A 23,990-nucleotide genomic window follows, 5' to 3' on the forward strand; every position below is an offset into this window, starting at 1 on the left:
TTTTTTTTTTTTTTTTTTTTTTTTAAAGAGATTTTATTTATTTATTTGACGGAGAGAGACACACAGAGAGAGGGAACACAAGCGGGGGAGTGGGAGAGGGAGAAGCAGGCTTCCCGCCGAGCAGGGAGCCCGATGCGGGGCTCGATCCCAGGACCCTGGGATCATGACCTGAGCTGAAGGCAGACGCTTAATGACTGAGCCACCCAGGCGCCCCTAAACGCTGTGGTGTTCTAACGCTCCCAAGTCACCAACTCTTTTCTGGGCCTCATACAAGTGTTCACCAAAAAAATTTCCCCTCGCCTCCGAGTTTGGGAAGAGATCGAAACCATGTGGTGGGCAGCCAGAGCTCCCCCCCCCCGGTCCCCCCATGGCCGTGGGGTGGGGCGTGAGGTCCCCGCATGCAGGCACGGTTCCCGGCGCTGGTATAGACCGGTTGGAGAACAGAGGTGAGCCAAGCCTTCCTGCAAAGGAGAAACCAGGCTCGCAACCTCCCTAGGATGCTGCCCCCGCCAGAGCTGCCCGTGAGCTGCTCCCTGGCCCAGGTCAGCTGGGGTGGGTCCTGGGTGGTGAGCTGCGCCCTTTCCACCTGGCCGCTGCCGTTTCCCACCAAGGCGCCGGACGCCCTCCATTTGGTGATGCCCAGGCAGGCAGCTGACTTCCTGACTCCCCAGGCAGCCAGAATCCCCCGGATTCTCCCTCTGCTCTCTGGGTGTCAGGTGACCTGTCGGTCCAGGTTGGGGTGGGGATGGGGCTGCTCGTCCTTCCCTTCCCGTTGTCGGTGTACGTTTGCCCCCGTGACACGTTCCTGAGGACCGTTTATTGCATGGCTGGTCTGGTGCTCTGGGCTGTGCCGCCGGAAGGTAAAGACCACTCTTGTCCTCTCCGGGAGTTTCCGTATCCATGAAGGAGATGCGAGAGGGGTGGGGGGACAGGGGTGCTCTGGCCGCGCAGGTCAGAGCCAGACTCCTCTGCAGATCGTGCGCACGTCACCAGGGGGCTGTGAGGATTTGTGGGGCTGCCTGGTACAGAGGAAACACAGGGTGTTAGTGGTTCGTTGTGTACGGAAAAGCAGGTTGGACTGAAAGAAATCGAAATCGTGTCCCTGTTGGATTCTGTCCCTGTGTCCCTAGTTTAGCTGTCTGTAAGGGGGAGCGAGGGCTGTTTGGAAGAGAAGCAGATCTGCAGCACGGGTCGGGGGGGATGCACGAAAGTGGGGGACAACCCCTTCCTGCTCTGGAAGCACTCCCCCTTCTCGGAGACTGCAGGCCCCTGCTTCCAGGGATGCCCCTGCTTCCAGGGATGCCCCCCCCAGGTTGGGGGAAGCCAGCAGGTTACAGCCCCCCCCCCCCCCCAGCGTCCCAGCCAGCCCCAGGCTGGGCCCATTTGTGAATGAAACCCAACTGGGCTCTCGTTTGCTCCTTCCCACAGCTCGCAGTGGAAACTCTGGAGTCTAGGCCTGTTTGGCTGAGGCTCAGGGAAACCCAGTCTGCTAACCTGAGACACTGGGCCTGAAGAGTAGGGCTGCCTTTGCCAGCCGGGCTGCGCTGTTGGCCATGCCCTTCCCCTTCACTTGATTTCCAGGTGGACTCAGGTATCACCTCGTTTGTGAAGCCATCCACCCCTTACCCCCTGCCCAAGCCTTGCTCCACTTCCCTAGTTCTCATGACATTGACACTGTGTCCCTGGGTCCCTGTACGTGGCAGTTGGTTCAGCAGAAGTGGGCAGCTGTAAGCTTGCACACGGGAGAAAGGGTTGCATTGCTTCCCCCTCTGAGCCCCGGAGTCCTCCTCACTGAACCCCAAGATCCTCAGGCGGGATCTTATTGGCTCCTCTTATGTCCTAGCCCCTCGGAGCACATGGCTCGGGGGACACACTCACTGCGTGGATGCCTTGGGGCCAGCGGGTCTCCCTTCTTTGACACGGCCACCTGACGAGGCCTAGGAGACCCCCCCCCCCCGCCCCCGCCAGCACCCACTGCAGGGAAGACTGAGCCAGTGGAGAGAAGTTCAGTCCAGGCAGGATTTTTTTTTTTTTCCCTCTTGTTGAAATAAACACAATTCTCGAACTGCAATATGTCCGCCTGCCCGGGGGGGGGGGGGGGGGGGTGACTCAGCCCCCTGGCTTGTGGGACAGACAGGTCTGTGGAGTGATATCACCAGGGCCCGAGGAACAAAACCACCCGGGCTGGCTCCCTGTCCGTTCAGAAGCAGCTTGTGGAGGCGGGACTCTGAGCTGTGTCATCTTCCTCTTCAAGTGTCCCCTGCAGATCCCTGGGGAGAAGTGGCCTTGGGTCAGGCTGCCCCGTGTTAGCTGCATCCCGGTGAGAGGGAGGATCCTTCCCTGGCGCTCTCCTGCCTGGCTGCTAGAGGGGTGTAGGCGTGGACGTGACCCTCCAGTTTGCATAAACAGCATGATGGCGGGGCCCAGACTGAGTGAGGACTGGGGCATATGCGTGGGGAGAGATCGGGGTAGGACCAGCACTGCTCCACCAACTTCCCATCTGCCGAATCACCAAGCTGCAGGGCACCTCCCTGCTTTGCATGTGACCGCATCCCAGCGCCTCCTAAGCTACAGAAATCCTGTGTTTGCTTTCAGCAGTGCTTGTGAGATGGCAGACGCTTTTGAATGAGGTGTCTCTGTCCTTCACACATCACTTTGGAAACACTAAAGCAGAATTACCCACCTCTCCGCCCAGTCCCTGTGCTTCGGCTCTTTGAAGGACATTTTTGTCCCCGTTGAGTGCCTCTATTAAGTGTGATAACAGGACAAGAAGGCTTAAGTCTGATTCATTTCAGGATTGATTTTCAGAATAGAAAATGTTTTATAGCTGCTTTTACTACGTAACTAGTGGCTAAATTATTAGCTGGAAAAAAAGACACTCACTGCCTTGAATTTAACTAGAACATATATGTGAAAGAGCTTTTGTTCATTCAAGTGTTCACTCTGACTCATCCAATAAAGATTTATTGACTGCCAGGCACGGGTTTGGGGATTGGAGATTCAGCAGGGAGCAGAAGACTCACAGGGTCCCTTGTACCGTGGACATCTGTTTGGGGGTCAGAGGTAGAAGCTGAGAATAAGTGGTAAACAAGATGGTTTCAGATCATAAACGTCCTGGGAGATGTAAACAGAGGATGCTCTCCTCCAAGGAGGGTGGCTGGGGAAGACCCTCCGGGAAGGAGCATTTCAGTTTAGAGCTTGGTCATGGGAGATGGGCCAGGGCCTGGAGGTGGGACCTGACTTGCCCTATGGGGAAGAAAAGGGAGGAATGTGTGGCTGGAACCAAGCGAGGTGTTTTGGACACGCTGCGTGCATGTTTGCATTCTAGAGGACCCAGGGGTTTTTCATTCCTGCTTCCCACATGAGGAAGCCCTTGCCTGGAAAGGGGAAGTTTCTGAAGCGAAGGCTCCCCAGTGATCGGGGATGAGGTGACTGGTGTCTGCAGGCTGGGGAGCTGTAGCATCACTGATGGGACAGGTGAGAAGACCTGTCTTTGTCCCCAGGCGCAGGGGCTCCTGGCAGAGGGGTCTTTTTGTATATCTGGTCTCCCAGAGGACAGCCGGGGCTGTATCCTCTCCACCCACTTAGCTCCTTGCCAAAGGGCTGTGGGTTTCCAGAACAGTGAACGGGTATTGGTGAGCGTTGGGCCAAGGAGCAGTGGCTCCATGAGATGCCCACACTCTTGCTCTATCCTCATGACCGTTGCCTCCCCCACTGCCCTCCCTGTGTGGCTCTTCCCAAACTTCCCAGGGCCCCCCTTGCCCTCTGTGAAGGCCCACAGCCAGTGGGACAGGGACTGCGTTGCCATATGGGCAGCTACTGACTGCAGCTTCTAGGCTCGGTCATCCGGCTTCGCTGACCAGGTCTGCGCCCCGAGGCCCTGCTTCTGGAGTCTACACCAGGCACCCAGACTCTCGGGTACCACCTGCTCTGGCTCCAGCCCGGGCCTGGCTGCCTCACGGGTCTCCTCTTTCTGCATCAGCACCTGCTGGGAGGCCTCCTGGTGTGCGTCCCTGCTAGTCCCTCATCTGGGGACGGGTGCCATTGGTGGCTCTGTCCGGCCTGGTCCTTGGATGGCCTCCTCGGGCTTCGCTTGTCCTGGCTGCAGGACAGAAGCTGCCCTGGGAGGGAGCCAGGGTAAGCGAGATGAAGGTCAGAGCCCAGAGTCGGATGCCCTTGGTCGCGGGAATGGGGAGCCGCGGGCTGCCCCGATGCTGTTATTACCCGAGGTCTGAACAGATCCCTGATCCAGAATGTGCTTCCCGACTTGGAGTCGGGCCGGGTCCTCCCTGAGCGGTAGCGGCCCCGGGGGCGCTGGGTTCCCGTGGCGGGGCAGAGAAGGAGGTCTGTTGGTGCACTGCTGCCTCGGCCCAGCCTCCCTCCTCCGGGACCCAGTGGCGGCTGAGAGGACGGTGTCCAGAGCCGCGCAGCCTGGGCCTGGTCCTGCAGCTTCCCTGTCCTTGTCGGCGGAGGAGGATCGAGTCAATATGCAAAGCCCTTAGAACAGTGCCTGGCAGGGAGCAGGCACTTGGTCAACATTTCATCATTATGACCTTGGGCAAGTGATTACCTTCCATGAGCCTCGATTTCCTCATCTGCCTCCTCCTAGGGAGACCGGAGATTCAATGAGCTAATACTAGTCAAGTGCTCAGCACGCTGCTTGACCCATGGCTGAACTTGATAAAAATCCTTTTACGATCAGGTTATGGAGCCTAATTTGCCGTTGTTGGGGCGTGAAGCTTCCCGGTGCCGCCGAGTCCGATGGCGTTGCTGGAGCCAGCTGGAGCCTTCCCGTCCCTTGGGCCCTGGCCAGCCCCAGTGCTGTACCCACCTCTGCCCTCCAGAGGGTCGGGCCGCTCCCCACCCAGGCCCCGGGTGGAACAAAGTGCAGACTCTCGGAGGCCGGCGAGGTGGCTGCCCAGGGCCTGGGGTGTGGCTTTTCCCAGCACAGAAGGGGCAGCAGTGGCCTGAAAGCCCACGAAACTGTTGACTGTCTCACAGTCGCCGGTCTAGGAAACCCGTCTCTGCAGACTGTCCAGCTCCCACCAAAGTCCCCCTGGGCATTTCTGGGGTCTCCCAGCTGCCCTGGCGCTCCCCATTATTCTTGTCCTGCCGTCCTGCAGTGGGGGGAGCTGCCCCCTGGCCCCCGTTCCCAACCCCTGGAAGGTCCAGTGGGAGCTGCCTCCCCTCTTCCCTGGGAGTCCGATAAGCAGACGAGTCCCAGACTGGTCGCCACCTGTCCTTCCTCCCACCCAGGACCTTCTCTCAGCTCTGGGTTTTCCACCCACACACTGAGGCCCCTCCTCAATCCATTCCACTCAGAGCTGCTTCTCTCCATGGCGACTGACCTGCCAGCCGTGAGGGATTCAATGGGCTGTTGTCAGAGCTGCTGGGGTAGTTCTGGCCTGGGGGGCTGTCCCAGGGCCGAAAGAAGCCCTTTTTCAGTCCAGCAGGCTGGAAAGCACCCTCGTGATGGTGCTGGGCCCCCCTCTGCCTGCGCCTTATCCTTCAGCCCCCTCCCCGCCGAGCCACCTGTCGGCCTATTCTGAGGGCGCCGTGCTGTGTGGACGGAATCCGTGTTGCTCATCATTGGAGCTGCCTCGAGGCTAAACTCTAGATGCCGAGCTCTGCACAGTCACCCAGCGTAGGTTCCTTCCAGCACCACGGAGCAGAACCCCGACGCTCTCCCCACTCCTGCAGCTCACTCAGGGCGGGCTAGGGCGTCCCCGGGGCCTGACATCCCCTCCTGGGACGAGGCTTGGCTGCTGTGCTTGGTAGGAAGAGCAAGGCCCTGTGAAGTGTGCACAGACCCCCTCTGTGTGAGCACTGTGCCTCCTTATGAGGCTTCCCGACCCGCACATCTGCTGTCCTGCACACAACGGGGCCGTGTTCCCGCCCCGGGAGGGGCCCTGTTCCTGCAGCCAGCACAGAGAGCAGGCAGCCGGGGGTGGGGGGTGGGGAGCCTCATGTGCAGACCCTGCCGTGGACCCAAGTCACCACCTCTCACTGGGGCCCCGGGGCCCTCCCTCCATGTGCCAGGCACCATTTAGGGGCTGGGGGGACAGCAGCGACCAGAGCCACAAAAGCACTTCCCTCACAGGGTTGACATTTGGGGTAGGATGGATCAGAACAGGAAAACCTCGGGGTCAGGGGGTGCCATGTCGCCGAGTCCACGGAGAAGTGTTCATCAGGGGAGACTGCACTAGGGTGGCAGCAGGAAGGGGACCGGGAAGCAGAGACCCAGAAGCGGTGGTGGGGAAGGGTCCGGTGCCCAGCAGTGAGCGGGTGCTCCGTCTACCTTTGGACCAGTGATGAAGTAGAGGCCATGCTTAGTGACCTGCAGGGAAGGCTGGGGTGGGGGGGGACGGCCTCCCCCAGGCGCCCCACCTTCAGCTCAACCCTGGCTGCTTGCACCGCTCCCTGCTCAGAGGAAAAGGCGCCTTCCCCACCACTCCCCTCCCTTGCTGGGCCCTAGCCCCCCATTCCTTTAGGGCGTGTCTCTGTTCTGTGCAGCGGCAGGCCCCCTCCCGGAGGCCGGAGGCCGAGCAGTTAGTACCGAAGCCCCTTGCCGGGGTCCGCTGCGGGACTCGCTGCAGGACTCTGCCTGCCGGTCGCATCTCTGCAGCCGCAGCCGCCTCCTGGGCCTGTTCTGCACGTGTAGCTTGGGCCCTGCTCTTGCCCAGAATCTTCCGGATCAGGCTGGGCCAGGTGGCAGTCGTCAGAAGAGCCGGCTCAGGTGTCAGGGCAGCTGGGGGATGGAGTTACACACCACCAGAGACAGGACACACCTGGCGTGTGAGCGGGCAGCTCAGAGGGGGAGGCCTGGCCCCCTCTGCCTGCCCCCTCCCAGCTCGGTGCCTGCAGCGGGGGAGGTGCCTGGGGCGCTGATGGCAGCAGTCTGCTGGACCGGCCTTGGCCCTTAGGAGCTGCGCGGACAGGACACCTGAGCTCTCTGTACCTCGGTTTTCTCATCCGGAAAGCGGGCTCGTGGCCACTTTCTAGGGCTGTGGCTGGGGGCGCGTTGCGTGTGCCTGGCACGGGGTAACCACCCAGGAAATGGCAGTTGGCGATCGTCACTGTCCCCACCACTGTTGTGGACGGAGCTCTGCCCAGGCGGGGCGTGGTTATTACGTGGGGCGGGGACGAGTAGGGTCTGGGCTCGGCCGCTCTCCCCGCGGCTGCTCAGTGATGCTTCTGGAACAGAGGCGGGCGCTGAGGCCTCAGGGAGGCTGTGCTGGCAGAGGGTCGGCAAACAGATGGCCGAGGGAGCCTCCCGGGTCTGGCTCGCTGAGGCTTTGGGAATAAGAGAAGCCAGAGCCTGTCTGGGTTTCTCTCCGGACCGTGGGGTGGGACGCCAGGAGAGTGGCCCCCGCGGGGCCTTAATTGACAGAGGAAGTCTCCCAGCTTTGCCAAGTAACCCCAAAGTCCGTTCATAGTAGACCTGTTCGTGAGTGAAATCGCCTCCTCGCCAGGCTGGGCAGTTACCGTGAATAGATGCCGGAGGCGGAGGGCACGGTGGCCTTCACGCTAAGAGGAAAGCAAGCACCAGGGCTGCCCCTTGGGGCTCCCTCTGCCCTGTCCCCTTCCCATTCTTGCCCGAGTCAGGCCACCGTACAAGTGTGTCCTGTTGACCAGGCGCTGATCTGCAGGCTCAGGTCCTGGGCTGCAGGGTAGGAGTGCATGGTACCCCCAGCCCTTGCTCCGCCCATTACAGGCCCTAGCACAGCCTAGGGTGGGGGGCAAGCCGGCGTGGGCCCTGGTGAGGGACCCGTGGGAGACGGGAGTATCGGCTGGGCTGGGGTCGTGTCTGCATTGGCCAGGACCTGCCCGTCCCTCCCACCAGCGGCATGGGCAGCTCCCCTCCATCCACACACGCTGATGTCCCAGCTCCGCAGCAGGCAGGTGCACCGAGGCTTGTCTGCTTGCCCACAGGTGGAGAAATAAAACTCATCCTCACCTTAGCCCAGGGCTGGCTCGTTCCTGGGTGAGTAGGGCCAGAAGTGGCAGTAAGGGCCGGGGACCTTTGGTGAGGGGGCAGCCCCATCCAGGAAGCCGGGGACTGCAGAGCATTGAGCTGAGGGGAAGAGACCGGATCCCAGCAGGCGGAGGTGGGTGAGGACCTCTGCCACCAATGAGTTGGCTGCTTGCTCAGGGCCCAGGTGGCAGCAGTGAGTATGGTAGGTGGACCCCCCCCCCTCCGCTTCCCGCCACCCCCAGTCGGGCCACCATTGCCCTCTGCTTCAGGGAGGGTGGGTATTGACTCCTCACCCAGGAGGGAGGTGGCCTGCTTGGCAGACAGGCCGCAGGACCTGGGTATGTCCTGGTTCTCCATGGGGTGACACATGTCTTCATGGAGTGTCATGAGGGCTCAGGAGAGACGGGATGGAGGCTACACTGGGGCCAGGGTGGGGGACTCACCTCCCGGGGTGAGCTAAACACATGCAGGTGTCCCACCAGAGGTGGCCTCCTGCAGCCACCAGCCAGCTTCTGTCCTTCTTTCCCAGCCCCCTGAAGGCTCCCAGTGGCTTTTTGGCATCAGCTATTGGCTCAGTTTGGGCTGCACATATCAAGTGAAAGAAAAGTCTTCAGGGGCACCTGGGTGACTCAGGTGGTTAAGCGTCTGCCTTTGGCTCAGGTCATGATCCCAGGGTCCTGGGATTGAGTCCCATGTCGGGCTCCCTGCTCGGCGGGGAGCCTGCTTCTCCCTGTCCCTCTGCACCTTCCCCCCGCTCATGCTCTCTCTCAAATAAATTAATTAAAAAAAAAATCTTCATTGCTCTGGTTCGCTCAGGTTGCGAAAATAGCTGTTTCCTCTGTATCTTTACACCTGCCTTTGACTGGCAGGAAGAATCTGTCCTGTGTGCCTTCTGGGGAAGTCCGCCTGGTGGGTCTCTGAACTCTGCCTCCTCTTTTCCCTCCCAGGCCATCAGCATCAGCAAAGCCATCAACACCCAGGAGGCCCCCGTGAAGGAGAAGCATGCCCGGCGTATCCTTCCTTGCCTCCAGGTGGCCCTTGTCCCTCTGGGTGGGGGCGGGGAGGGGGGGAGAGTGTGAGGAGGACGTGGGTCTGCCCTGCGTGGTCTCTGACCATGGACTTGGTGGGAAGTGAATTGGAGGGCAGGGGGCGCTGCAGGGGGCCGGCCACCAGAGCTTTGTCACATCTGCGCTTACGGAGACAGAGGCCTAAGGAGGCGGCCTTGCTCTGCTCCTTTCAGATTCTCGATCCCATCTGGGGAACACCATTTATCATCTCAGGCTGTTGGGCCTGGTTAAATTCCTGAGGCTTGACCTTGCTCATTTTCTTGACCTTGGCAGAAAACCATAGCTTTTGGCGAACTCTGGCAGACATGGAGGGAGAGGGATGTTGGGAGAAGGTGCTGGGTGGCCTTGGGTGAGGGGCCAGCCTTCCCCCTGCATCCCTGAGCTGCACTCGCCGAGCCCCCCAGCCTTCCCCCTGCATCCCTGAGCTGCACTTGCCGAGCCCCCCAGCCTTCCCCCTGCATCACTGAGCTGCACTCGCCGGGCCCCCCAGCCTTCCCCCTGCATCACTGAGCTGCAGTCGCTGAGCCCCCCAGCCTTCCCCACACTTGAGTCTCTGCCTCCTGCACTTGACCTTGACCCTGGTAGGCATCATTCTGGGCACTCACCACGAGAAGGGCGCCTTCACCTTCTGGTCCTACGCCATTGGTCTGCCACTTCCCAGTAGCTCCATCCTCAGCTGGAAGTTCTGCCACGTCCTGCACAAGGTTCTCCGAGACGGACACCCGAATGTGAGTAGCCGCTGTCCGCTGGTCCTGGGCGGGGCAGGCCTCCTGGGCCTCCGTCCGCTGCTGCCTGAGCAGGCCGGCACCCCAGGGAGGCAGAGCAGGGTCCCTTTGAAATGAGAGATGGTCCCCACTTCTGCCTGTCCCTCCCCGCCCTTGGCAGGCCAGCTAGCACGGGGGCGGGGGGGTGGCGGGGGGGTGTGCCTGTGTCGGGACCCTGCCCGGGCAGGGCTGGCTTCATCCTCCTCCTCGTCCACCTCATGCTGCAGGTGCTGCACGACTGCCAACGCCATCGGAGCAACATCCGGGAGATCGGGGATCTGTGGGTAGGTGCGGGGAGCGAGCACGGGCCGAGCACCTTGCCCGGGCGCCGTCCAGAAAGTCCCGCCTCGGTCCTGCTCGGGGTTCTGTGCCCCCACACACGGGGCCTGAGCGAATGGGCGCCCCCCGCAGGTGGGCTTTTCCCTCCTTTCCCTCGGAGCAGAAGTTACGGTGCTCCCCGGGGGGGCAGTGGGGGCAGATGAGCACCATGAGGGAAATGTCGGCCTTGCTTTTAAGGCCTCGGGGAGCGTCACGTAAGTAGTGGGCCCTCCGGCTCCAGACACTCACCAGCCCTGCGGTCCCCGGGAGTTGGGAACCGTGGCAACGCCCGAGTCTGGGTGTGTGACTGGCGGTTACAGCCCGGGTGAGGTGCGGACTCCTTGCCCCCCCGCCGAAGACTGGCTGCTTTAGAATCTCAGGATTGGAAACTGGGTTCAAAGAACTCCCCAGAAGATTCTTCTCCACAGTGAAGTTTGAAAGTCCCAAGAGCTTGCATGCTAAGATCCACTGCAAGACCCTCAGGGAACTGGGGCGTTGGGGGGAGGCCCTCAGGCCGCATTTGTCCTCTGGGAGTACTGCTGGGGCCTCGTGGGCTGGGCGGACTGACCAGAGGGAGGCCCGGGCGGGGCGGGGCGCGAAGGGCCGTGTCCCACCATGTCCCTCGAGGTAAAGAAAACGGTGCCCGTGCTGCCGTTTGCACACGGCCCAGCTGGTGTGACCGCAGGGGCCACGGTGTGGGGAGGTGACCGGGAGGCAGCTGGGAGGATGTGTACATGCCCCCGGCGGAATGTGCCTCCCTGGCTGCCACCAGCATTTTAATGAAGTGTCCCAGCTCAGAGCTGGCCTGCTGCCCTGGACAGAGAGCCCTCTTCTCAACAAGAGTTTCTTTGGCAAGAAGGACTAGGAGTAAGATTTTTAAAAATTAAACAAAGAGCTGGAGACCAAGAGGAGGGTTGGCGGAGGTCCTTCGGCAGGCCGAGCGGTACTCGTGCGTGCACGTCTGTCCGTCCGTGTGGTGGTGGAAGGAAGGACACTCAGCTGGCCTCCTGCACCTTCCCGCCTCTGCGTGCTCGCTTGCCCCAGAGCGTGGCCAGGCCCTGTAGGGTTTTGGGTGCATTCCGGGGGCGGCAGGCCCTCACCCTGGGCTCCCTCCGCAGGGACATTTGCATGACCGCTACGGGCAGCTGGTGAACGTTTACACCAAACTCTTGCTGACCAAAATCTCCTTCCACCTCAAGGTAGCTTCCTCGGTAGTTGTGGGGCTGGAGGGAGGGGCCCTGGGCTTTCATCTCTGAGATGTCCTGGGAAGCAGGGTGGTGGGGTCCCCCATGTCCCGATCTTGACCTGAGGGGAAACATGGGGTGCCCAGGGCGCTTTGAGAGCCCGCGCACCTTGGGGCATTTCCCGCCGATGCTGGAGGTGGTCTCCGCCTTGCCCTTGGCTCTGGGCAGTCTCCTGCCCTGGCTGGACATCCCCTCTTCCCTTCCCGGTCTCCCTGGTCACCCGCAGCCCCCCTCAGCCAGTGCCCAGGGCAGATGGGGACTTCTCTAGCCTTGTCTCCTGTCCTCGGAAGCCAGAACCAGCTCTGGGCTGGGGCCAGCATGGGCCTCAGCTGAGTGGGGGTGTCCTCATTGTAGCACCCCCAGTTTCCCGCGGGCCTGGAGGTGACAGACGAGGTGCTAGAGAAGACCGCTGGGACCGACGTCAACAACATGTGAGTCCCACGCATGTGGGTGCTCATCGGTGGGTGGCTGGGGCTAGGGGTCCAGTTCCTGAGGGAGCTGAGGCTGAATCAAAGGCCTGGGGTTTATTTGGAATCGGGCATCTTGGGCTGAAGGATGGCTGCCCTCTGCAGAGGTGTGTGGATGAGCTCCTCCCTCTTCCCACCTGAGGGGGGGGTCTCATGGGGCGAGTCCCCCGCCCCTCCGCTCAGCGCCCCATCTTCCCCTTCATAGCTTCCAGCTCACTGTGGAGATGTTTGACTACATGGACTGTGAGCTGAGGCTTTCTGAATCAGGTAAGCCAACCAAGGAGGAGGCCCGGCCCGCCCGAGTCCAGTGTGATCCCTCAGGGCCCACAGCCAGATGACCAGTTAGCCCCACCAGCTAACTGCACCCCGGGGTGTCCACACCCCCTCCCGCCAGGAGTGGGTAACGGGGACCCCAGGAGTCCCCAGGACGTGGGGAGAGGTGGTCACTGCCCCTGCAGCTGTCAGGCCCCGGGGGTGTGTCCAGGGCCCAGTGTCGCCTCAGGTTCCTGAGCCAGGCACCCCTGGCCTCGGGCATCTGCAGAGCCCACCCAGGAGAGAGCTGGTTTGGGTCATCTTGCCCGTTTCCTGCCGTTAAAAGGCCTATGAGTCATGTCAGACTTCCCGGCCCAGGGACCCGGCCGCTGCTGGACAGGAAATCTCAGGGGGCTACAGAGGTGATTGTTCTGGGCGGCAGCTTCAGGACGGCCTGTTGGGTGACTCAAGGCTCTTTGTAGGAGAATGAGTAGCAAATGCCTTTTTAAGGGAAAATCGGGACTTAGAGAGAGCGGGGTCTGGACTCAGAGCTGCACCCAGGGGAGCCCAGGTCCTGCTGGGAGCGTGGCTGCCAGGCGGTGAGCGGCAGAGGTGGGCGATGCCTCTCACGGCCGTCCGTCCCCACGAGGGAAGGTAGAGAAAACCCCCAGGCAGGCACCCGCCCCTGGGGACACTGACGTCTTGATGAAGCAGCAAGAAGGGGCCCCCTAATGTCCACAGGCCGGCGTCTCCCTGGGGAGAGGGTGCCAGGGTGTTCCCCGCCATGCTGTTGTAACCGGGAACCGTCCCCAGTGCCCCTCAGCGGAGAAAGGGACGGCTTTGCCTTGTATAAAACCCGAAATAGCATTTTATGTGTGTTTCAGTTTTTACGGGAACACGTACTTGATGTGACACGTTAAGGTTTAGAAAGGTGAAGGACTGTCCTTCGCTGGTTCTTCCTCCTCAGCCCCGCCCCATCCCTGCCGCCCTAGGCCAGGTGAGCATAGGACCCCAGGGCTTGGGGCCCGGCGTCCTGGAACAGTGTCCTGGCCTCTGTGTCGTGTGTGGTCTGCCCTCTGCCCTGACGAAGAGGCTAATCGCAGTGGGGGCAGCCTCGTGTTTGTCCCTTTCCCTCCCGCTCGGCCGATGTGATGAAAGGCTTGACTGTCCGGGACAGGGGAGGTTGACCCCGGGTGCAAGTGAGGTTTTGGGGTCACTTGGGGTTTGTAGAACGGAGTCCTGAGCTGGCTGCCATGTGGCTGACCCCTCTCTCCACGGCCGTAAGATGAGGCACTTGGCTGCACAGCTTTGAGCCTCCTCCTTTCCCTGAGCTTTAGGGTGAGCTTGAGGCCCATGGGTACAGGACCATCTGAGCCCCCCTGTCCCCCGATCCCCTGGGCTCGGGCGTGCTGTGTGGACGCTGTCGGGGAAATGCTGGCCACGCTAAGCTGTGTTCTATTTGCCCGACCCTGCTGTGGCCCTAGTTTGGGGGGGTGCTCTGGGGCTCCGTCTGGGGGAGCCACAGCACCGGGGCTCCTATCCTAGCAGTGGAGAGCGTGTTGGGGTCCAAGGACCCGGAGCAGAGGTGTCCTGCCCGGCTGGGACTGGCACGGCAGGGACCGGGCCGCCGCCCCCCGGGGTGGTTCTCACGATGCCCCGAGGTGACAACGCGGGGCCCGCACTCCGCCACCGTTCCCACTGTGTGTGTCCCCGAGGCTGCGCAGCTCCCCACGCGCACGCTCCTCCCTGCACCTCTGTTGGCAGTTTTCCGGCAGCTCAACACGGCCATTGCTGTGTCCCAGATGTCCTCGGGCCAGTGCCGCCTGGCGCCCCTCATCCAGGTCATCCAGGACTGCAGCCACCTCTACCACTATTCTGTGAAGCTCATGTTCAAGCTGCATGCCTGTAAGCCCCCCGGGTCCCCCGCCGGAGCCCCCCGCCCCCCAGGGTTCAGCCAGAACCACAGAGGGCTGTGTTCGGGCGGCTTCTGTCACTAGATGTCTGCCGCAGCACAGGGGAAAACCGAGACGTGTTAGAAATACTTAACTAATTTTTTTTTTAAAGATTTTATTTATTTGACAGAGACACAGCGAGAGAGGGAACACAAGCAGGGGGAGTGGGAGAGGGAGAAGCAGGCTTCCCTTGGAGTGGGGAGCCCAATGCGGGGCTCGATCCCAGGACCCTGGGATCATGACCTGAGCTGAAGGCGGACGCCTAACAACAGCCACCCAGGTGCCACAATACTTACTATTAAATGTAGCAGTAACACATTCATTACCCATGGACTTAACAGCGTAGTTGTGACGGAAAACTACTGTTTTCCAGCATGAAGATTTAGCGAGGAGAGGGGCGTAGGTTTCCGTGTTGGTGCTTCCCCAAAAAGCCCGGCCTCGGAGGGGGCAGCGGGTGTCTGCGTTCAGCCGCCAGGGCGCCTTACATGCCCTTCGGGCTGGCGCAGCAGGTCCGACAGGGCCCGTGTCCCCCTCCTCCCCTTCGTGTTCACAAGGGGATTGGCCCTGGTGGACCCTCTGAGGAGGTCTTGGTCCCCACATCCCACTCTGGGAAGCCCTGGCCGAGGGGGTTGGGAGCTGTTGGAATGCTCTCCGCCCGGGCTGGAGTCCAGAAGCGACTTCGCAGCGCACCTGCGGGCGAACCCAGGTTAGGTTTGCCATGGTCAAGTCACGCGCCCCTTCCCTCTCGCTCAAAATTGAGAGCTGAACCCCCACCGGGGCCTCCCCTCACTCCCCTCTATGATGGTTTCTAGAAGGTGGCGGAACAGGGTGGGCACGGGAGCAGGGGTCAGAGAGGAAGTCCCATCAAACGTCCTTCCCTCAGGTCTTCCAGCTGACACCCTGCAAGGCCACAGGGACCGGTTCCACGAACAGTTTCACAGGTACGGCCCGGGCAGGGAGGAGGCTCTGGGGCCTCGTGAGCCGGGGCTGCCTGGCTGGGCCTGGCTCCCCCGTGACCTCCCGTCCTCTGCTCCCGCAGCCTCAGAAACTTCTTCCGCAGAGCCTCGGACATGCTCTACTTCAAGCGGCTCATCCAGATCCCCCGGCTGCCCGAGGTACCCATCGTCGCCCTGGGCTGCAGCCTTGTTCCCTCTCTGGGCGCTCGGAGGACCCCGGGTACCTGGGGGGGGGCCCCACTGGGCTCGGGGGATGACTGAGGGGGGCTTCCTCCAGGAGCAGCTCCCGCACATTGCTCACCCCCCCCCCCCACCCCAGGGACCTCCCAACTTCTTGCGGGCCTCGGCGCTGGCTGAACACATCAAGCCGGTGGTGGTGATCCCCGAGGAGGCCCCTGAGGATGAGGAGCCGGAGAATCTCATCGAGATCAGCACGGGGCCCCCGGCTGGGGAGCCAGCGGTGAGTCCCCCTCTTCCCATCGGGTGTAGGGCGACTGGGCGTCCCTCTGCCCCTGGCCTGGAGGCCCCGGGGGTGGGGGTGGCACTGGGTCACTGTGTCTGTGGCAGGTGGTGGCTGACCTCTTCGAGCAGACGTTTGGACCCCCCAATGGCTCCTTGAAGGATGATAGGTGAGGGCCCGGGCGCTGCCCGCGGTGGGGGCCGAGCTGTGGTCAGCAGGGAACTTGAAGGCCGTCTGTCCCCAGGGACGTGCAGATCGAGACCCTGAAGAGAGAGGTGGAGACGCTCCGCGCGGAGCTGGAGAAGATCAGGCTGGAGGTAAGGGCGCGGGCCCGGCTGTGTGGCGCCCCCCCTTCCCCCCAGGCGGGCAGCGCCCCCACGACGCCGCCCCTCTGCTGCGCAGGCCCAGCGCTACGTGTCGCAGCTGAAGGGCCAGGTGAATGCGCTGGACGCCGAGCTGGAGGAGCAGCGCAAGCAGAAGCAGAAGGCGCTGGTGGACAACGAGCAGCTCCGGCACGAGCTGGCCCAGCTGCAGGCCGCCCAGCGGGAAGGCGAGCGCAACCAGGGCCTGCGCGAGGAGGCTGAGAGTGCGGGAGCGGCGCCGGGCGGGGGGGGCGGGGGGGGGGGTGCGGGGGCGGCGGCGGGGACCACCGCGTCTCCTGTCCCCTGCAGAGAAGGCCAGCGCCGTCGAGGCGCGCTACCACAAGCTCAAGGAGAAGCACAGCGAGCTCATCGGCACGCACGCCGAGCTGCTCCGGAAGGTAAGGGGGGCGCGGGCGGGGCTGGTCACGGGCAGCGCTGCGTGCGGCCCCCAGCGGTGCTGGAGCGGGCGTCTGTCTGTCCCCTGCCCGCGCAGAACGCGGACACGGCCAAGCAGCTGACGGTGACGCAGCAGAGCCAGGAGGAGGTGGCGCGGGTGAAGGCGCAGCTCGTCTTCCAGATGGAGCAAGTGAAACGGGAGGCAGAGGTGAAGGTGCGTCCCGTGCGCGCCCAGGCCCCGCCCCTGCGCCCAGGCCCCGCCCCCGCCCCCGCCCCCGCCCCCCGTCCCCCGTGACACGCTGCCCTGTCCCAGCTGGAGGAGCAGAGTGACCTGCTGGAGCAGCTCAGGAAGGAGCTGGAGGCCAAGGCCGGAGAGCTGGCGCGCGCGCAGGAGGCGCTGACCCGCACCGAGCAGGTAGGGCGGCTGTTGGCGGGCCGCCTCGCGGGAGCCAGCGGGACGGGGCTCGGGCCCTCCTCCCCCCGTGAACGGGGCCCTGCCCCGATGCCACTGGCTTGGCCCCGAGGGGCCCCTGGCAGTGGTGGGGTGCCGCTCTGACCCACGCCCGGGGGGCCGCAGGACGTTCTCCATGCACGGGGGGAGTGAGGAGAACGGGGCCCTCGGGCGTTGTCCGTGCACGCGGGTGGGGACCGGGGTGGGGGGCGCCCCGCTCATGGGCCGGGGCTTCGCAGAGCGGGTCGGAGCTGAGCTCGAGGCTGGACACGCTGAGCGCGGAGAAGGCGGCGCTGAGCAGCGCGGTGCAGCGGCGGGACGCGGACCTGCTGGCGGCCCAGGGCCTCGTGCGCGAGAAGGAGGCGGCGCTGAGCAGCGAGCGGCAGCGCAGCTCCCAGGAGAGGGCCGAGCTGCGGGGACAGCTAGCCGGCAAGGTAGCGCCGGGCTGGGACCCCGCACGGGGCGCTGCGGCCGAGGGCGAGGGCCGCTGTCCACACGGTTGTGCGTCCGCCCCATACTCCAGAACATTCTGACTGCTCCGGGAGGAACCTCTGCACCCCCTAAGCCCCCCTCTGTCCCCACCCGCCTGCAACAGCCGCGGCCCCCGGGCTGCTCCCCGCGCTCTGTCTCTGGAATGACCCACTCCAGACACGCACACGGTCAGGCGCGTCCGTGCGTCGGGGCGCAGTAATATCCCACCACGGGGACAGACCGCAGCCTGTCCGTCCGTCTGTCCGTCCATGCGTATTTGGCTTGTTTTTACTTTCTGGCTGTTGGTGATGCCGCCGGGAACGTGTGCGGGTTTCCCTTTCCCCGCATCCCTGACGGCGTGCTGCTCTCTGCGGTTTTTTATTTTTGCCCCCCCCGCGGGTGTGAGGCGGGTGGTTTTGCCTTGCGTTTCCCTAAGGGTTAACGATACTGAATATTTTGTGTGCTTGTTGCCTTTTGTGTATCTTGGGAGAAAGGTTTGTTCAGATCCTTTGCCTACTCTTTAACTGGGGTGTCTGTCGCTGAGCCGTCCGCCCCGCTCCCCGGAGGAGCGGCCCCAGCCCTGGGGCGGAGCGGCGGCCCTCCTCAGTCCTCTGGCCGCCGTGCGGGTCCCAGCGGGCGCCCACCCTGGGGCAGGGCCTCTAAGCTGCCTCTCCCCTCTCGCACCAGGAGTCTCAGGAACAGGAGCTCCGGCGGAGGCTCCTGGACCAGCAGTTCGAGGTGCTGCGGGGCACGGCCGCCGAGGCCGAGCGCATCCTGCAGGACGCTGTGGCCAAGCTCGACGACCCCCTGCACCTGCGCTGCACCAGCTCCCCAGGTGGGGGCCGCGGCGCGGGCGCTCGGGCTGTCTGGGCCTTTCCTTTCCTCCTCGCCTGGTAGGGTGCTCAGCCCACCCTGAGAGACCCCGCGGCAGGGCGATGGGGTCCCAGGCAGGCTCCGCCCCTCACCACTTCTCCCCTGCTTGCAGACTACCTGGTGAGCAGGGCCCAGGCCGCCCTGGACGCCGTGAGCGCCCTGGAGAAGGGCCATGCCCAGTACCTGGTCTCCGGGTCAGGTAAGCGTGGCGGCAGGCTGGCCGTGGCTGCCCCTGCCGCTGGGGAGGCCGTGCCCCCCACCACACCCACCAGGAGCCCAGTCCTGCCCGCTCTGTGGGCCTGGGGTCACTCGGACGTGGCTGCCGTCCAGCCGCTTGACCTTGGCCGCTGCGAGCCTGCCTCCCATCCATACACGGGGGCCCTGGCGCCCAGTGGGCTTCGGGGCGGAGGACCCGAGCAGCCCGCTGTAGGCCCCGGCCCTTGCTCTGCGGCAGTGGTGTTGGGTTTTGTTGCTCCTTCCCGCAGACGCCTCCGCGCTGGTGGCAGCCCTGACCCAGTTCTCCTACCTGGCTGCAGACACCATTGTCAACGGCGGTGCCACCTCCCATCTGGCCCCTACTGACCCCGCGGACCGTAAGTGGGCCCCAGGTTTGACTCACCCACGGCGCCCACAGTGGACCCCAGGGAAGGTCGGGGCCTACACACGGGTCCTGGCGCCAGACTCACGGCGGGGCCGCTGCCAGGGCTCCCCAGTGCCAGCGCCCTGACGGACCTCTCCCCCCAGGCCTGGTCGACACCTGCAGGGAGTGTGGGGCCCGCGCTCTGGAGCTCATGGGGCAGCTGCAAGAGCAGCAGACTCTGCACCAGGCCCAGCCCAGCCTGGTGCGGATCCCCCTGCAGGGCGTCCTGCGGCTGGGCCAGGTGAGGGACGCAGCCATGGCACGGAGCGTGGGCTGGGGTCTGGAGGGGTGATGGCACTGGGCTGAGGCTTGGGTCCTCAATTTCCCTGCACCTCCCTTTAGTTTGGGCTGAATGGGGGCTCGTGTGCAGAGCCGGCAGCTGGAGGACACAGGGCGGGGACGGCCCCCCCCCCCCCCGGTGCTGCTGCCCCAGCCTCTCCCAGACTCCTGGGGGGAGTCCGCCCATCTCCCCCGTGCCCTCTGCCCCAGGAGCTGAAGCCCAAGAGCCTGGATGTGCGTCAGGAGGAGCTTGGGGCCATGGTGGACAAGGAGATGGCGGCCACGTCTGCAGCCATCGAAGATGCTGTGCGGAGGATCGAGGTGACGCCTGGGGCGCAGGGGCTCTTTCAGGTCCTGCAGGAGCTCTGGGGGCGGAGCTGGGCTGAATGCAGGCTCCGCCCACCTGTGCACCCCTTGCTCCTGCGCAGGGGGTAGGCGGCCTCTGCCGCTCACAGCTGGGAGGGTGCCTTGGCCGCACCCTTCCCCCCACCCCATACCCCCTGCCCTGTCTCCCTCCAGCCTCTTCCCCTCCCTCCTCCCTGGCTCAGTGGCTGTTTTGAGGGGGGGGCTGGTCCAGCTCTGCACCCCTCTTTCTCCCGCACTGCTCTCCTCCCAGCCTGCTCACAGCTCTGTCACTGGTGTAGGACATGATGAACCAGGCCCGCCATGCCAGCTCTGGGGTGAAGCTGGAGGTGAATGAAAGGTGAGCCCTGCTCATGGCCCCCCTAGCCCCCGCAGAGTCCAGGGTGTGCTGTCCTGCCTGCTTAGCTCTCCAGCAGGGCCTGGAAACAAGTAGGCACCCCCTCCCGGCCCCCCCCCCCCCACTGAGCACCCCAGGCCCGGTAGTAGTCATTCACCAGAGGGCAGACTCCCTGGGGCCACACTGAAGATTCTTCTCTCTCCCCCCCCCATCTGCTCCCCTCAGGATCCTCAATTCCTGCACAGATCTGATGAAGGTGAGTGGCTGGGACCCTAGGCTGGACCGTGCACCTGGGAAGGCCAGCCCAAGAGTGACCTGTGTTCTGGTCTTGGCAGGCCATCCGGCTCTTGGTGACAACATCCACCAGCCTACAGAAGGAAATCGTGGAGAGCGGCAGGGTGAGTGGGGCCACCCACTGGTCTGACCGGGCGTCCCAGGCTGGGCCACACCGCCGGGCCAGCGAGGGCCGGGCTCCTGAGAGGCGTGTGACCTCCGAGCCCTCTTCATCCCAGACCACAACCCCCTTGGCTTCGGTGGACCTCAGGGCCTCTCTGGGCAAGAGCTACCTGCCCTGTGCAGTGATGAGGACCCCCCCCCCGAGAATGCACACAACGTGCCCAGGATTCACACCTGCATCCCCCCCGGCCCCCGGATGTCCCCTCGTGGCGGAGGTGAAGGCAGAGGGACCCCATGGGGATCCCTTGCCACCTGTGACATCACTGACTGGTCCCCCCTGCCCTGCCTTCCTGTTGCCACTAGGGGGCAGCCACGCAGCAGGAGTTTTATGCCAAGAACTCTAGGTGGACTGAAGGCCTCATCTCCGCCTCCAAGGCCGTGGGCTGGGGAGCCACGCAGCTGGTGTATGTCGCCCCAGGTGGGGGGCAGCAGGGCGTGTGGTGCTCAGGGTCTGGGGAGGGAGCGTGGGGTGGCCCGGGGTCCACGGGGTTGGAGACCCAGGCCCTGCCCGGCTCTGTCCGCAGGGAGTCGGCGGACAGGGTGGTGCTGCACACGGGCAAGTACGAGGAGCTCATCGTCTGCTCCCACGAGATCGCGGCCAGCACGGCCCAGCTCGTGGCAGCCTCCAAGGTGAGGCTCGGTGCGTGGCGGCCTCTCGCCGCAGCCTCAACTCTGGGCCGTGGCCGATAGGTCCCCGTGCGGCGGGAAGCCCCCGTGCGGGGGAGCTGAGCCTGACCCCCCGCACTGCCCCAGGTGAAGGCGGACAAGCACAGCCCCCACCTGAGCCGGCTCCAGGAGTGCTCCCGCAGCGTCAACGAGATGGCCGCCAACGTGGTGGCCTCCACCAAGTCCGGCCAGGAGCAGATCGAAGAACGAGGTGAGCGTGGGCCCTGCTAGCAGCTGGGGTGGGGGCAGGCGCACGGACGCTCACCCCCCGCCCCCACCCTGCTCTGGCCACAGACACCATGGACTTCTCTGGCCTGTCCCTCATCAAGCTGAAGAAGGAGGAGATGGAGACCCAGGTGAGCAGCAGCTCCTCTTGGAGGGCCGAGCTCTGGGCGGGTGGGCGGCCCAGGTCCCGAGGCCATCCTGAGCGGCATGCGGGCTGCAGGTCCGCGTCCTGGAGCTGGAGAAGACGCTGGAGGCCGAGCGCGTGCGGCTGGGGATGCTGCGGAAGCGACACTACATGCTGGCTGGGGCCGTGGGGACGCCCGGTGTGGAGGAGCTCGGCCGACCAAGCGCTGCCGCCCGCAGCGGGGCCTCCAAGAAGCCGCCTCTGGCCCAGAAGCCCAGTGTGGCCCCCCGGCAGGACCACCAGGTGCCAGGCGTCAGTGCTGGGGCCGGAGGGGTCCTGGGGGTGCTGTCCCTGTCTCTGCACCCCAGTCTGCAGGGCATAGGGCCTTGGGAAAGTCGGGAACCTCTGACTGGCAGCAACAGGGGGAGGATGGTGGGCAACGGGAGGAGGGAGGCTGGGAGGCTGGCTCCAGGAAAGGATGTAGGGGGCCAAGTAGGGTGTCTGGGGGCCTGGCCATGTCCACTGAGCCCCTCCCCTTTGCCTCCTGCAGCTTGACAAAAAGGATGGTGTCTACCCAGCTCAGCTCGTCAACTACTAGGCTCCTGGAGGGTCCGCTGGGGAGGCTAGTGAGCAGGCCTGGGCCTTGTGTGGCTGCCCCGACTTGGCTCAGGAGCCTCCAAGGGGTGCAGCCCCCAGCCCCACGGCCAGGGTCGGTGTCCCCGAGGCCCCCAGCCCTGGCTGAACCCAAAGGATCAGGGATCGGGGCGGTTCTCCTGGACATGAGTCTATCTGCAACGGGCACCGGTGAGAACAGCCAGAACCTAGCAGGTCTGAGCCACAGGCCTGCAACAAATATATGGAACATTTGTAATCTGAGTTAGAGCTTTCCTTCATGAGTTTGGATTCACCCTGGGAAGCAGGGCCCCCGGAGAGGGTGTTTGGGCAGGACCTCCCTGCCTTTTGAACTCAAGGTCTGAAAAACCAGTCCTTGCTGGCTACCAGGGTCGTAGGCAAGATGTCACCTAGTTGTAGCCTTCTTGGGGCACGGATTCCATGGAGACGGGCCCGGGCTGGTCTCAGGCAAAGCAGACCGCTCTAGAGGGGGCCGGGGTACTGCCCAGGCTCCTTGGGCCTCCCTCTGAGGCCTCGGTGAGGGGAGCACAGAGGATGTGCCCTTAGTCTGGGGGCAGCGGCCAGAGCCCCCAGCTGGTGGGCACAGGTGCTGGCCTGCTGTCATTCCCAGAGTCTCTGCTCCCATCTGGGGCGACCCTCCTCTTTCCTGGTTTTCATGCCCCTGCTCACTGTTCCTGCCCTGGAGGCCCTATTCCACGTGTTTCCCATCGCCCACCCCCTCTCCACCCCACCCTCCCCTCACTCGGTCCGGTCTGCCCTCCCCAAGCCCTCCGCAAGCCCTCCGCAAGCCCTCCCCAGCTCAGCCACCAGAAGCCCGGGAACTAGGACGCCTGCCTGCCCTCCGCCAGGCCCAGGGCACCTTGTGCCCTCCCCCCCCAGGGAGGGGGCCACCCGGCAGCCCCGCTCCCCCCTTGGCCTGCCTGGCCCCATTTGGAGGATTTGCAAGAACCTGTGTTCCTGGAGCCCCCAGCCCGACGCCAGGGAGGCGTTGGGAGGAAAGGACCAGCAGCTTGGGCCCCGCAAACTTCCCCATCCCACGATGGTCCGGTCCCAACCCCGGTCTGGAGAGGAGTAAAAGGACCAGCTCTTCTGCTTTGCCCTTAGTATTACCTTGTTGGAAGAGTCAGATTGGCAATAAAATGAACTTGGACTGTTGCCAGAGGGGCCGCGCCTGGGCTGTTCATTTCTCCGGGGCCGGGACGTGCGACACGGGGTAGGGGACCACTTAGCTTCTGCAGGGGATGGAGCGCTTGGAACCACAGAAGAGCTGGCTAGAGCTGCTTCTGCCGAGAAGTGCCCTGGCCTGTGTCCTGGGAGCTTTGGGACTTGAGGCCCTGGGACGGACGCCGGTGTGGTGAGTCATGGCTTGGGGCTTCCCACCCTGGCCCCCACGCTCTGCCCAAGCCCCCTGGGTTCCTGTCCCCGCTCCCCCAGCCCGCTCAGAAACCACACTGCTTTGGGAAGGGGAGGAGTGACCACGGAGTCCTTGCAGTTAAGAATGGCCCCTGGTGGGGCTCAGTGGTGGTGACCCAGACCCCTCGCTGGTGGGACTTGCCGGCGCGGCCACACCCAGCCTTCCCTCCGATGAACCTGACCGGCCTCTGACTGTGCAGGCCCCCGCCTTCCCCGGGGGTGCAGATGGCACCCGGCCGGGCAGGCTTGCCTTGCGTGCCCCCCTCCCCCGCAGGTCACCGGCATTTGTGCAAACAGACACGGTGCAGGTCCGAGAAAGACACGTGGCCTCAGACAAGAGTCGCACTCCCTGAGCCCGGCTTTCCCAAAGGGTGAAATGGGCCCCTGCCTCACTCGCTCCAGGCTGGTCGGGAAGTGTGGGTGGGGCTGTCAGATGGAACCGCTGTCTGGTTCTCATTTGTAAGGGAAAACGGCTGCAGAAAAGACGTTAAAAGCAGATGCTCGGCTCCACCAAATACAAACCCGTGAAAACTGCCCTGCCTGGACTACAGCCGATCCAGAGCAGTGTCAGCCCGACTGACGTTAAGTGGTCCACGAGCAAACCTTTACCCGGAAGCCTCGGGGTCTGAGCTCTGCGCGCCCACCCCCCACCGCGCCTCCCTGACCTGCTCCCAAGCACAGGGGCTTGGAGGGGGGAGGCGACGATCGGACAAGGCTGGGCTGCTGAGACGCCCCCAAAAGCACAGCCCCGTCTACCAGGCGCCCCCACGGGAGGCCACAGATGGGGCCGGAAGCTTCCTAAGCAGCCCCTGGGGAAAGAGCAACTATCAGACACAAATTCTCAAA

General features: G+C 63.9%; 1 protein-coding gene across 3 annotated transcripts in view; it reads left to right on the forward strand.

Annotated features, from left to right (window-relative positions):
- Positions 1-22,886, forward strand: part of HIP1R (huntingtin interacting protein 1 related) — a 27,775-nt gene extending 4,889 nt beyond the window's left edge. The window contains exons 2-32 of one of the 3 annotated variants that reach the window (XM_032431274.1): positions 8,923-8,986; positions 9,628-9,770; positions 10,034-10,090; positions 11,243-11,323; positions 11,723-11,799; positions 12,041-12,102; positions 13,852-13,992; positions 14,923-14,980; positions 15,079-15,154; positions 15,315-15,455; positions 15,563-15,624; positions 15,700-15,772; positions 15,858-16,041; positions 16,127-16,215; positions 16,311-16,427; positions 16,527-16,628; positions 16,904-17,098; positions 17,823-17,970; positions 18,121-18,207; positions 18,494-18,601; positions 18,753-18,889; positions 19,138-19,248; positions 19,572-19,630; positions 19,853-19,883; positions 19,963-20,025; positions 20,387-20,487; positions 20,608-20,713; positions 20,837-20,960; positions 21,044-21,105; positions 21,195-21,401; positions 21,649-22,886. In XM_032431274.1, coding sequence (XP_032287165.1) covers positions 8,923-8,986; positions 9,628-9,770; positions 10,034-10,090; positions 11,243-11,323; positions 11,723-11,799; positions 12,041-12,102; positions 13,852-13,992; positions 14,923-14,980; positions 15,079-15,154; positions 15,315-15,455; positions 15,563-15,624; positions 15,700-15,772; positions 15,858-16,041; positions 16,127-16,215; positions 16,311-16,427; positions 16,527-16,628; positions 16,904-17,098; positions 17,823-17,970; positions 18,121-18,207; positions 18,494-18,601; positions 18,753-18,889; positions 19,138-19,248; positions 19,572-19,630; positions 19,853-19,883; positions 19,963-20,025; positions 20,387-20,487; positions 20,608-20,713; positions 20,837-20,960; positions 21,044-21,105; positions 21,195-21,401; positions 21,649-21,696 — 3,114 coding nt within the window. In that variant the 3' untranslated portion in view covers positions 21,697-22,886. Of the gene's footprint in view, positions 1-8,922; positions 8,987-9,627; positions 9,771-10,033; positions 10,091-11,242; positions 11,324-11,722; positions 11,800-12,040; positions 12,103-12,991; positions 13,085-13,851; positions 13,993-14,922; positions 14,981-15,078; positions 15,155-15,314; positions 15,456-15,562; positions 15,625-15,699; positions 15,773-15,857; positions 16,042-16,126; positions 16,216-16,310; positions 16,428-16,526; positions 16,629-16,903; positions 17,099-17,822; positions 17,971-18,120; positions 18,208-18,493; positions 18,602-18,752; positions 18,890-19,137; positions 19,249-19,571; positions 19,631-19,852; positions 19,884-19,962; positions 20,026-20,386; positions 20,502-20,607; positions 20,714-20,836; positions 20,961-21,043; positions 21,106-21,194; positions 21,402-21,648 lie in introns of those variants that run through there. The other 2 variants (XM_032431275.1, XM_032431276.1) reach the window with 2 other exon arrangements.
- The last annotated feature ends 1,104 nt before the right edge of the window (positions 22,887-23,990 follow it).

This window comes from Phoca vitulina, unplaced genomic scaffold (genome assembly GCF_004348235.1).
Source record: "Phoca vitulina isolate PV1807 unplaced genomic scaffold, GSC_HSeal_1.0 scaffold46, whole genome shotgun sequence".
Classification (NCBI taxonomy): Eukaryota; Metazoa; Chordata; class Mammalia; order Carnivora; family Phocidae; genus Phoca; species Phoca vitulina.